The following is a 14,192-nucleotide window of genomic DNA, read 5'->3' on the forward strand; positions in this document are numbered from 1 at the left end:
CCATCACCAAAACAGCCTTCTACCATCTTAGAAATATAGCCTAAATCAAGGGTCTAGTGTGCCAACAAGACCTAGAGAAGCTGATCCATGCTTTTATCTCCAGTAGGGTGGACTATTGTAATGGTCTCTTAACTGGACTTCCCAAAAAGACCATTAAACAGTTACAGCTCATTCAGAACGCTGCTGCAAGAGTTTTAACCAAGACGAAGAGAACTGAGCACATCACTCCAGTTCTAAAATCTCTACACTGGCTTCCGGTTAGTTACAGAATAGAATTTAAGGTGCTGCTACTGGTCTATAAATCACTGAATGGGTTCGGCCCAGAATACATCTCAGAAATGTTTAGAGAATATAAACCCAGTAGATCTCTTAGATCCATGGACTCAGGTCAGCTAGTAGAGCCCAGAGTCCAAACTAAACATGGTGAAGCAGCATTTAGCTGTTGGGCTGCATATAACTGGAACAGACTGCCAGGAGATATTAGATGTTCCTCAAACATAGAAATCTTTAAATCCAGGTTAAAAACTTTTCTTTTTTCTTGTGCCTATGATTGAGCTCGATATTTTTACTATCATCCTCATTTTACCATATTTCTTTTAGTCTTGTTTTAATTCCATAATCTCTAAACTGTAAGGTATATTTTACTATATTTTCTTTTAGTTTTTATGTTTTATTTGCTTATTTCTCTTGTTTTAATTTCGTATTTACCAAATTGTAGGGTATATTTTACAATATTTTCTTTTAATTTTTCAAGTTCTTAATCTTTATCTCTCTTGTTTGCATTTCATGTTTTTAATTGTAACTAAATGTTTGCAAGAAGTCTTTCTGAGGTTCTAGATCTCAGGAATGTTTTAATGCTTTTAATTTTTAATTTTTCCTTATGTAAAGCACTTTGAATTGCCACTGTGTATGAAAGGTGCTATACAAATAAACTTGCCTTGCCTTGCCTTGCCTTACAATAAACTCCCAAAGGTGTTCAATTGGGTTGAGATCAGGGCTTTGTTAAAAGTTTGAGGCATATAATGTATGTAATATAATTGATTTTATACACCTGTTAGCAATGGGTGTTGCTGAAGCAATAATAAGAAGACATGTCCACACATTTCACTCTTCTCAGTTTTTTCCCCACTGTTTTTCTGTAGGTGTTGACGTGTCCAGAGCACGATCAGGAAAAGTTACAGTTCTATTGTAAGTCATGCCAAAGACTCCTCTGTTCCCTCTGTAAGCTTCGTCGAGTCCACGGAGGTCACAAGGTTGTATCTGTCACCCAGGCATACCAGACAATTAAGGTATTAAAGATCAAGGTTTTGTTTTAATTCAATATGGTTGATGGGGGGGGGGGGGGGGGGTGCTGGAGCCTAGCCCAGCTTTTTTCAATCGGCGGAAGGCACACAGTAACACCCTGGCCGGGGCGCCAGTCCATCGCAGGGCAGACACACATACACACACCCATTCACCTATAGGGCAATTTAGTGTCTCCAACTATTCTGACTGCATGTTTTTGGACTGTGGGAGGAAACCGGAGCTCCAAGAGAAAGGACCCGGACCCAGGACCTTCTTGCTGTGAGGCGTACCGCCCTGTGCTAGATTAATGGATACAATTAAAATTCAATCAAATTCACAACACTATGTGCACAAAAAGTCAAGAAGTATAAATCCATTGTATACATTATGGAAAGTATTGGATTAGTTTTCAAATCTTTTGTACATGAAGCCAAAATCCCACTGCTGTATGTGTTTTTTGTAGGATAAGATCATCAAGGAGCTAAACTTCATCCTGTCCAATCAGGCTTCAGTACTGACTCAGATCACACAGCTGGAAAATGCCATCACTCAAACTGAGGTACTACACACTGTTTTATCACTCAAAAAGTTCACGTTTTACCATGACTTCACATCAAATGCAATGAAGGAGGCAAATTTACAGCAAGGAGTGCAAATCAACCAGGAAGCAAATCATCCTAGTGACCACCAAACACAGATTTCAGTGACCCGATACATAAGTCACTGATGTCTATATAATATAGGTACCATACATAACTGTAAAACACGTACACACACACAGTCTGCTGGTTGTGAAGCAGGGTAAAAAGCTCCTTAAATGTTACTACGTACTATTTAAGTTGGGACAGTATGGAAAATGCAAATACATCACATTACATTATATTGCAAATTCTTACATTTACTTTGACTTTTATTTGTTTGCAGACAGGATGAACCTGAGATATTTCATGTTTTATCTGCTCAACTTCATTTCATTTATTAATAAACATCCATTCCTGCATTTAAGGCCTGCAACACATTAAAAAAAAGTTGGAACGGGGGCAATTTAAGGCTAGTAATGATGTGAAAAGACTAAATAATGATGTGATTTTAAACAGGTGATGTCAACAGGTGATTGTAATCATGGTTTGGTACAAAAGCAGCATCCAGGAGTCTTTGATGAGCAAAGATGATCAGAGGATCTCCAGTTTGTCAACAGATGTGTGAGAAAATGATTGAAATGTTTAAAAACAATGAACCTCAAAGAAAGATTGGAAGGGATTTGCATATTTCTCCCTCTACAGTGCATAATATCATTAAACCATTCAAGGAATCGGGAGGAATTTGAGTGCGTAAAGGCCAAGCTTAAGCTGAACGCCCGCGATCTTCGATCCCTCAGACAGCACTGCATCAAGAACTGCCACTCAACAACATGGGTGAGGGATTACTTTGGCAAACCTTTGTCAAGCACTACAATACAGAGTTACATGCACAAATGCCACTTAAAACTTTACTGTGCAAAAAAGAAGCCTTATGTTAACCATGTCCAGAAGCGGCGTCGACTTCTCTGGGCTCGGAGGCATCTAGGATGGACCATCACACAGTGGAAACGTGTATTGTGGTCAGATGAATCAGCATTCCAGGTCTTTTTTTGGAAAGAATGGACGAAAAGGACCATCCAGACTGTTATCAGGAACAAGTCCAAAAGCCAGGGTCTGTCATGGTATGGGGTGTGTCAGTGCCCTCGGCAAAGGTCATTTACACTTCTGTGATGCAGCATTAATGCAGAAAAGTACATTGAGATCTTAAAGCAACATGTGCTGCCTTCAAGACGTCATCTTTTCCAGGGACGTCCATGCATCTTTCAACAAGACAATGCAAAACCACATGCTGCACACAGTACAAAGGCATGGCTGCAGAAGAAGAGGGTACGAGTACTGAACTGGTCTGCCTGCAGTCCTGACCTGTCCCCAATAGAGAATTTGAAAACAAAAAATGCGACAACGACGACCCTGTACTGTTGCACATCTTAAGACGTGTTTGCAGGAAGAATGAGACAAAATAAAAGCTGAAACACTAAATCACTTGGTCTCCTCTGTGCCAAAACGTCTTTTAAGTGTGGTGAAAAGGAATGGCAACATTACAAAGTGGTAAATGCTTTACTGTCCCAACTTTTTTTGGAATGTGTTGCAGGCATGGATGTTTATTAATAAATGAAATAAAGTTGAGCAGATGAACATGAAATATCTCAGGTTCATCCTGACTGCTATCAAATAAAAGTCAAACTCTTGTGTTCTTTTATTATTTACATTTTCCATGCTGTCCTCAACTTTTTCTGGTTTTGGGTTGTAATTAAATCATATTTTGTAAAATGATAATTTTCAAGATCTAGCATCATAAGAAGAAGAAACATTTTATCTTGTCCAGTGAAACAGAACATGCCAATCCTTGTTTTATGAGACTTACAGCAGTAACCTGTGTGTGTGTGTGTGTGTGTGTGTGTAGGTGAACAGTGTAGCAGCTCGTGAGCAGCTTTCTCAGTGTGTGAGGGAACTGACTGCTCTGCTATCAGAGCGGCAGGTTATCCTGTCTCAGGGCCTGGAGAGCTCACGCCAGAGGCGCAGTGATGCCTTAGCCAATCAAGTAGCAGAAAGGCGGAGCTTGCTGGAAAATGCCGGCCTCATCGCTTTTACCCAGGAGCTGCTGAAGGAGACGGACCCGGCCTGCTTTGTTCATGCTGCCAGGCTAACACACAACAGGTAGAATGCACACACAATGTAGAGCCTAACGTTGGTGGACACTCTAAAGGTTCATAGCCTGTATGGAACGACTGGATGCCAGTTTATTGCAGGGCATCTCACACTTACTAACTCACTCACTGACAGCTAATTTAGAGCAGTCAACCTATCTACTGTATGTTCGGGAAGGTGAGAGGAAACCAGATTATCCAGAAGACACTCACATGGACACGTCAAGAAAATGCAGAGCTCTTTGACTAGTGGCATGGTTTCATGTTTTATCTTCAGGACTCTTCCTAGAGCTGGCCGCCCGGCCAATCTGAGTGATCGGGGTAGAAGGGCCTTAGACAGGGAGGTGACCAAGAACCCGATGGTCACTCTGACAGAGCTACAGCGTTGCTCTGTGGAGAGAGGAGAACCTTCCAGAAGGACAACCATTTCTGCAGCACTCCACCAATCAGGCCTGTATGGTACAGTGGCCAGACAGAAGCCACTCCTCAGTAAAAGGCACATGACAGCCCGTCTGGAGTTTGCCAAAAGGCACCTGAAGGACTCTCAGACTTCTCTGGTCTGATGAAACAAAGATTGAACTCTTTGGCCTGAATACCAAGCGTCACGTCTGGAGGAAACCAGGCACCGCTCATCACCTAGCCAATACCATTCCTACAGTCAAGCACGGTGGTGGCAGCATCATGATGTGGGGATGTTTTTCGGCAGCAGAAACTGGGAGGACTAGTCAGGGTTGAGGGAAAGATGACCGCAGCAATGTACTAAGACATCCTTGACGATAACCTCAGACTGGGGCGAAGATTCATCTTCCAACATGACGACGACCCTAAGCACACAGCCAAGAGAACAAAGGAGTGGCTTTAGGACAACTCTGTGAATGTCCTTGAGTGGTCAAGCCAGAGCCCAGACCTGATTGAACATCTCTGGAGATATTTGAAAATGGCTGTGCACCGACGCTCCCCATCAACCTGATTGAGCTTGAGAGGTTCTGCAAAGAGGAATAAGAGAAACTGCACAAAAATAGGTGTGCCAAGCTTGTAGCATCATACTCAAAAAGACTCGAGGCTGTAATTGCTGCCAAAGGTGCTTCAACTTTATATTGAGCAAAGGCTGTGAATACTTATGTACATGTTATATTTTTGTGTTTTATTTTGAATAAATAAAGGAAGAATGAATTTAATCCATTTTGGAATAAGGCTGTAACCAGAGGTGGAAAGATATATATAAGAATATAGTACTCAAGTAAATATATATGTACTGTATATATAAATATTGTACACAAGTATAAGTATATATACAGTGTATCACAAAAGTGAGTACACCCCTCACATTTCTGCAAATATTTCATTATATCTTTTCATGGGACAACACTATAGAAATAAAACTTGGATATAACTTAGAGTAGTCAGTGTACAACTTGTATAGCAGTGTAGATTTACTGTCTTCTGAAAATAACTCAACACACAGCCATTAATGTCTAAATGGCTGGCAACATAAGTGAGTACACCCCACAGTGAACATGTCCAAATTGTGCCCAAAGTGTCAATATTTTGTGTGACCACCATTATTATCCAGCACTGCCTTAACCCTCCTGGGCATGGAATTCACCAGAGCTGCACAGGTTGCTACTGAAATCCTCTTCCACTCCTCCATGATGACATCACGGAGCTGGTGGATGTTAGACACCTTGAACTCCTCCACCTTCCACTTGAGGATGCGCCACAGGTGCTCAATTGGGTTTAGTCCATCACCTTTACCTTCAGCTTCCTCAGCAAGGCAGTTGTCATCTTGGAGGTTGTGTTTGGGGTCGTTATCCTGTTGGAAAACTGCCATGAGGCCCAGTTTTCGAAGGGAGGGGATCATGCTCTGTTTCAGAATGTCACAGTACATGTTGGAATTCATGTTTCCCTCAATGAACTGCAGCTCCCCAGTGCCAGCAACACTCATGCAGCCCAAGACCATGATGCTACCACCACCATGCTTGACTGTAGGCAAGATACAGTTGTCTTGGTACTTCTCACCAGGGCGCCGCCACACATGCTGGACACCATCTGAGCCAAACAAGTTTATCTTGGTCTCGTCAGACCACAGGGCATTCCAGTAATCCATGTTCTTGGACTGCTTGTCTTCAGCAAACTGTTTGCGGGCTTTCTTGTGCGTCAGCTTCCTTCTGGGATGACGACCATGCAGACCGAGTTGATGCAGTGTGCGGCGTATGGTCTGAGCACTGACAGGCTGACCTCCCACGTCTTCAACCTCTGCAGCAATGCTCGCAGCACTCATGTGTCTATTTTTTAAAGCCAACCTCTGGATATGACGCCGAACACGTGGACTCAACTTCTTTGGTCGACCCTGGCGAAGCCTGTTCCGAGTGGAACCTGTCCTGGAAAACCGCTGTATGACCTTGGCCACCATGCTGTAGCTCAGTTTCAGGGTGTTAGCAATCTTCTTATAGCCCAGGCCATCTTTGTGGAGAGCAACAATTCTATTTCTCACATCCTCAGAGAGTTCTTTGCCATGAGGTGCCATGTTGAATATCCAGTGGCCAGTATGAGAGAATTGTACCCAAAACACCAAAATTTTACAGCCCTGCTCCCCATTTACACCTGGGACCTTGACACATGACACCAGGGAGAGACAACGACACATTTGGGCACAATTTGGACATGTTCACTGTGGGGTGTACTCACTTATGTTGCCAGCTATTTAGACATTAATGGCTGTGTGTTGAGTTATTTTCAGAAGACAGTAAATCTACACTGCTATACAAGTTGTACACTGACTACTCTAAGTTATATCCAAGTTTCATGTCTATAGTGTTGTCCCATGAAAAGATATAATGAAATATTTGTAGAAATGTGAGGGGTGTACTCACTTTTGTGATACACTGTATATATATATACATATATATATATATATAAATATATATACACATATACAGTGTATCACAAAAGTGAGTACACCCCTCACATTTCTGCAGATATTTAAGTATATCTTTTCATGGGACAACACTGACAAAATGACACTTTGACACAATGAAAAGTAGTCTGTGTGCAGCTTATATAACAGTGTAAATTTATTCTTCCCTCAAAATTACTCAATATACAGCCATTAATGTCTAAACCACCGGCAACAAAAGTGAGTACACCCCTAAGAGACTACACCCCTAAATGTCCAAATTGAGCACTGCTTGTCATTTTCCCTCCAAAATGTCATGTGATTTGTTAGTGTTACTAGGTCTCAGGTGTGCATAGGGAGCAGGTGTGTTCAATTTAGTAGTACAGCTCTCACACTCTCTCATACTGGTCACTGAAAGTTCCAACATGGCACCTCATTGCAAATAACTCTCTGAGGATCTTAAAAGACGAATTGTTGCGCTACATGAAGATGGCCAAGGCTACAAGAAGATTGCCAACACCCTGAAACTGAGCTGCAGCACAGTGGCCAAGATCATCCAGCGTTTTAAAAGAGCAGGATCCACTCAGAACAGACCTCGCGTTGGTTGTCCAAAGAAGCTGAGTGCACATGCTCAGCGTCACATCCAACTGCTGTCTTTGAAAGATAGGCGCAGGAGTGCTGTCAGCATTGCTGCAGAGATTGAAAAGGTGGGGGGTCAGCCTGTCAGTGCTCAGACCATACGCCGCACACTACATCAAATTGGTCTGCATGGCTGTCACCCCAGAAGGAAGCCTCTTCTGAAGTCTCTACACAAGAAAGCCCGCAAACAGTTTGCTGAAGACATGTCAACAAAGGACATGGATTACTGGAACCATGTCCTATGGTCTGATGAGACCAAGATTAATTTGTTTGGTTCAGATGGTCTCAAGCATGTGTGGCAGCAATCAGGTGAGGAGTACAAAGATAAGTGTGTCATGCCTACAGTCAAGCATGGTGGTGGGAATGCCATGGTCTGGGGCTGCATGAGTGCAGCAGGTGTTGGGGAGTTACATTTCATTGAGGGACACATGAACTCCAATATGTACTGTGAAATACTGAAGCAGAGCATGATCCCCTCCCTCCGGAAACTGGGTCGCAGGGCAGTGTTCCAGCATGATAATGACCCCAAACACACCTCTAAGACGACCACTGCTTTATTGAAGAGGCTGAGGGTAAAGGTGATGGACTGGCCAAGCATGTCTCCAGACCTAAACCCAATAGAACATCTTTGGGGCATCCTCAAGCGGAAGGTGGAGGAGCGCAAAGTCTCGAATATCCGCCAGCTCCGTGATGTCGTCATGGAGGAGTGGAAAAGCATTCCAGTGGCAACCTGTGAAGCTCTGGTAAACTCCATGCCCAGGAGAGTTAAGGCAGTTCTGGGAAATAATGGTGGCCACACAAAATATTGACACTTCAGGAACTTTCAATAAGGGGTGTACTCACTTTTGTTGCCAGTGGTTTAGACATTAATGGCTGTATATTGAGTTATTTTGAGGGAAGAATAAATTTACACTGTTATATAAGCTGCACACAGACTACTTTTCATTGTGTCAAAGTGTCATTTTGTCAGTGTTGTCCCAAGAAAAGATATACTTAAATATCTGCAGAAATGTGAGGGGTGTACTCACTTTTGTGATACACTGTATATATATACAGTATATACACACACACACACACACACTGGTGCTGGTCATAAAATTAGAATATCATGAAAAAGTTGATTTATTTCAGTAATTCCATTCAAAAAATGAAACTTGTATATCATAATCATTCATTACACACAGACTGATATATTTCAAATGTTTATTTCTTTTAATGTTGATGATTATAACTGACAACTAATGAAAACCCCAAATTCAGTATCTCAGAAAATTTGAATATTGTGACAAGGTACAATATTGAAGACACCTGGTGCCACACTCTAATCAGCTAATTAACTCAAAACACCTGCAAAGGCCTTTAAATGGTCTCTCAGTCTAGTTCTGTAGGCTACACAATCATGGGGAAGACTGCTGACTTGACAGTTGTCCAAAAGACGACCATTGACACCTTGCACAAGACACAAAGGTCATTGCTAAAGAGGCTGGCTGTTCACAGAGCTCTGTGTCCAAGCACATTAATAGAGAGGCGAAGGGAAGGAAAAGATGTGGTAGAAAAAAAGTGTACAAGCAATAGGGATAACTGCACCCTGGAGAGGATTGTGAAACAAAACCCATTCAAAAATGTGGGGGAGATTCACAAAGAATGGACTGCAGCTGGAGTCAGTGCTTCAAGAACCACCACGCACAGACATATGCAAGACATGGGTTTCAGCTGTCGCATTCCTTATGTCAAGCCACTCTTGAACAAAAGACAGTGTCAGAAGCGTCTCGCCTGGGCTAAAGACAAAAAGGACTGCCGAGTGGTCCAAAGTTATGTTCTCTGATAAAAGTAAATTTTGCATTACCTTTGGAAATCAAGGTCCCAGAGTCTGGAGGAAGAGAGGAGAGGCACAGAATCCACGTTGCTTGAGGTCCAGTGTAAAGTTTCCACAGTCAGTGATGGTTTGGAGTGCCATGTCATCTGCTGGTGTTGGTCCACTGTGTTTTCTGAGGTCCAAGGTCAACGTAGCCGTCTACCAGGAAGTTTTAGAGCACTTCATGCTTCCTGCTGCTGACCAACTTTATGGAGATGCATTTTTCATTTTCCAACAGGACTTGGCACCTGCACACAGTGACAAAGCTACCAGCACCTGGTTTAAGGACCATGGTATCCCTGTTCTTAATTGGCCAGCAAACTCGCCTGACCTTAACCCCATAGAAAATCTATGGGGTATTGTGAAGAGGAAGATGCGATACGCCAGACCCAACAATTCAGAAGAGCTGAAGGCCACTATCAGAGCAACCTGGGCTCTCATAACACCTGAGCAGTGCCACAGACTGATGGACTCCATGCCACACCGCATTGCTGCAGTAATCCAGGCAAAAGGAGCCCCAACTAAGTATTGAGTGCTGTACATGCTCATACTTTTCATCTTCATACTTTTCAGTTGGCCAACATTTCTAAAAATCCTTTTTTTGTATTGGTCTTAAGTAATATTCAAATTTTCTGAGATGCTGAATTTGGGGTTTTCATTAGTTGTCAGTTATAATCATCAACATTAAAAGAAATAAACATTTGAAATATATCAGTCTGTGTGTAATGAATGAATATAATATACAAGTTTCCCTTTTTGAATGGAATTACTGAAATAAATCAACTTTTTCATGATATTCTAATTTTATGACCAGCACCAGTATATATATATATATATATATATATATATATATATATATATATATATATATATATATATATATATATATATATATAGAGCACTCAAGTAAAAGTACTATTACTTTAATTAATTTTTACTTAAGTACGATTAAAGTTACTAGTCTAAAAATGTACACAAGTAAAAAGTAACTCATTTAAAATGTACTCAGGGTAAACGTTACTTAGTTACTTTTTTTAACAGGAGAGGGTGACAAGTGGATATAAATCTCACAATAGTTGTTTTTTATTCAAATATAATAGAAAAAACATGTTGATACAACATTTAAAACATTTAGGGATGTGTAATGTGTCGTTTTAGTACAGACCATCCCATAATACTTTTTAAAACTGTATAACCACTAGTGATGGTTCTATTGAATGGCTCTTTAAAATGAACCGAGTCGTGCCTTTGGGAGTCGTTATATATGTAATGAAATGAAATGTAAGCCCAGTTTGGCTACAAGTTATACAACAGATGATTTTTATTGCAATTATTTTAAACTATTTTTGTTATTAAAATTTACTTGTTGTCAATTTGTATACTTTTGATAATCTTTTTTTCCTCATTTAAGTGTTGTTTGAATTAGATGATTATTCATCATTGATATTAATATCGGGGCTGTATTATAGTTACAGTAGCGCCTCTCGCTGCCTGAACAAAAGAATGAAGAGCCATTGTTTTGAACGGCTCTTCAAAAGGAACCGAGCCCAAAGAGCCGACTCCCCATCTCGTTTTTTTTACTCAGTAACGGATGTTATTTAAAATGTAGCGAATTACAATTCCTAATACAAAACATACTTACAGTGGGGCCAAAAAGTATTTAGTCAGCCACTGATTGTGCAAGTTCTCCTACTTAGAAAGATGAGAGAGGTCTGTAATTTTCATCATAGGTACACTTCAACTATGAGAGACAAAATGAGAAAAAAAATCCAGGAAATCACATTGTAGGATTTTTAAAGAATTTATTTATAAATTATGGTGGAAAATAAGTATTTGGTCACCCACAAACAAGCAAGATTTCTGGCTGTCACAGACCTGTAACTTCTTTAAGAAGCTCTTCTGTCCTCCACTCGTTACCTGTATTAATGGCACCTGTTTGACCTCGTTATCTGTATAAAAGACACCTGTCCACAGCCTCAAACAGTCAGACTCCAAACTCAACCATGGCCAAGACCAAAGAGCTGTCGAAGGACACCAGGAAGAAAATTGTAGACCTGCACCAGGCTGGGAAGAGTAAATCTACAATAGGGAAGCAGGTTGGTGTGAATAAATCAACTGTGGGAGCAATTGTAAGAAAATGGAAAACATACAAGACCATTGATAATCTCCCTCGATCTGGGGCCCAAGCAAGATTTCATCCCGTGGGGTCAAAATGATCATGAGAACGGTGAGCAAAAATCCGAGAACTACACGGTGGGACCTGATGAATGACCTGCAGAGAGCTGGGACCAAAGTAACAAAGGCTACCATCAGTAACACACTATGCCGAGAGGGACTCAAATCCTGCAGTGCCAGGCGTGTCCCCCTGCTTAAGCCAGTACATGTCCAGGCCCGTCTGATGTTTGCCAGAGAGCATATGAATGATCCAGAAGAGGATTGGGAGAATATCATGTGGTCAGATGAAACCAAAATGGAACTTTTTGGTAAAAACTCAACTCGTCGTGTTTGGAGGAAGAAGAATGCTAAGTTGCATCCCAAGAACACCATACCTACTGTGAAGCATGGGGGTGGAAACATCATGCTTTGGGGCTGTTTTTCTGCAAAGGGGACAGGACGACTGATCCGTGTTAAGGGAAGAATGAACGGGGCCATGTATCGTGAGATTTTAAGCCAAAACCTCCTTCCATCAGTGAGAGCATTGAAGATGGAACGTGGCTGGGTCTTCCAGCATGACAATGATCCCAAACACACCGCTCGGGCAACGAAGGAGTGGCTCCGTAAAAAGCATTTCAAGGTCCTGGAGTGGCCTAGCCAGTCTCCAGACCTCAACCCCATAGAAAATTTGTGGAGAGAGTTGAAAGTCCGTGTTGCCCAGCGACAGCCCCAAAACATCACTGCTCTAGAGGAGATCTGCATGGAGGAATGGGCCAAAATACCAGCTACAGTGTGTGCAAACCTGGTGAAAACTTACAGGAAACGTTTGACCTCTGTCATTGCCAACAAAGGTTATGTTACAAAGTATTGAGTTGAACTTTTGTTATTGACCAAATACTTATTTTCCACCATAATTTACAAATAAATTCTTTAAAAATCCTACAATGTGATTTCCTGTTTTTTTTTCTCATTTTGTCTCTCATAGTTGAAGTGTACCTATGATGAAAATTACAGACCTCTCTCATCTTTCTAAGTAGGAGAACTTGCACAATCAGTGGCTGACTAAATACTTTTTGGCCCCACTGTAAGTAAAAGTAAAATTACCGACTGTAAAATCTACTTCTACACAAAAAAAACTACTCAATTACAAATGTAATTCCTTACTTTCCACCTCTGGCTGTAACATAACAAAATGTGGAAAAAGTGAAGCAATGTGAATACTTCCCGGATGCACTGCAAACAGCTACTCCTGCCCACCGCTACCCTGACCTAGATGAAACAGTAAGTAACAATGAATAAACATGATATAATCTCTGTCTCTCTCTATTTTAAGATTGGCTCAGTCTATCGATTCCCTTCAGAGCTTCTCTCTCTCCGCTGATCCCTCATTCCGCCACTTTCAGCTGGACGTCTCCAGAGAGCTCAAACTTCTCACTGACCTCAACTTTATTCAAGGTTAGAAACAAACCACACACACACACTTTTAAAGTAGGATTTTTTAAATAGTTACAGTTGCGGTACATGAAGTCGGAACAAAAAACAAAACAAAATGTGCCTCAGAAGACATCTTGCCCTTATTTCTGGATAATAAAGACTGCACACGAAGCACTCACTGTTCCCTCATGTTGCTTTTGGATACAAAGTGCTTGGATACTAATTCTGACACAACTATGTCACAGACTATCTGATTAACAATGCAAGATCAAAACAAAGGACACTCAGTTCTCAACACTTAATTACACACCTATTCAAAGACGACATAAATTGTATTTATTTTGTATTTTCTGTTCATGCACCTAATTTGAGAGCTCATCAGTGGCGTACTGGCACTGTAGACCACCCAAAAGCCCCCCTTACTGGCTTTCCTACACAAACCCATTACTGTTTCTGGGAGCTCACTGGGGTTATTTTTTTTTCCCCCCCAGATGTGCTGCTTTTTGGAAAAAAAAAAAAAAAGTCAAAAAGCCCTTAAACACATCTAATCCAGATAAAACCTGTTCTTCCCTTCAGCCCCTCTTGCCCCCGTTATCGACACCCAGCACACCCTGGCCTACGATCAGATGTTCCTGTGCTGGCGGCTGCCGCAGGATTCCTCCCCCACCTGGCACTACTCGGTGGAGTACCGGCGCCGAGGTGTGGTGCCAGGGGGAGGGACAAAAACCGGAATCCGGGGCGGATTGGCAGGCGCTCGCTGGGGCTGGCAGCGATTGGATGAGGTGAGCGGGACCAGCGCTGTGATCGACAGGTTGGAGATGGACAGTGTGTACGTTCTCAGAGTGAGAGGCTGCAATAAAGCCGGCTTCGGAGAGTACAGCGAAGAAGTGTACTTACACACCCCACCAGCTCCAGGTAAACACACCTTTAATTATATTGTACCATGATTAGTTTGCACATATACACTGTAGTGCCAAAATTATGTTGACATATGCCTGGATCATTGACTTCAGATGTTTCAGCCACACCCATTGCTAACAGATGTATAAAACTTATATTTCATAAAATAAATTATATGTTTTAATGTTGTGGCAACAGTTTGGGGATGGCCCTTTCCTGTTCAGTGATGACTATCCAAGATCTACATAACATGCTTTGACAGGATAGATGTAAAGGAACTCCAGTGGCCTATACAGAGATCT

The 14,192-nt window shown here is 41.7% G+C and overlaps 1 protein-coding gene across 1 annotated transcript in view; it reads left to right on the top strand.

The window, feature by feature from the left end:
* trim46b (tripartite motif containing 46b) overlaps nucleotides 1–14,192 on the top strand; it is a 46,263-nt gene that overhangs the window by 16,839 nt on the left and 15,232 nt on the right. Inside the window, exons 5-9 of the mRNA XM_063011080.1 lie at nucleotides 1,143–1,289; nucleotides 1,748–1,843; nucleotides 3,769–4,022; nucleotides 12,890–13,011; nucleotides 13,567–13,905. Of these exons, the coding sequence (XP_062867150.1) occupies nucleotides 1,143–1,289; nucleotides 1,748–1,843; nucleotides 3,769–4,022; nucleotides 12,890–13,011; nucleotides 13,567–13,905 (958 nt within the window). The remainder of the gene's footprint in view (nucleotides 1–1,142; nucleotides 1,290–1,747; nucleotides 1,844–3,768; nucleotides 4,023–12,889; nucleotides 13,012–13,566; nucleotides 13,906–14,192) is intronic.

This window comes from Trichomycterus rosablanca, chromosome 2 (assembly GCF_030014385.1).
Source record: "Trichomycterus rosablanca isolate fTriRos1 chromosome 2, fTriRos1.hap1, whole genome shotgun sequence".
Classification (NCBI taxonomy): domain Eukaryota; kingdom Metazoa; phylum Chordata; class Actinopteri; order Siluriformes; family Trichomycteridae; genus Trichomycterus; species Trichomycterus rosablanca.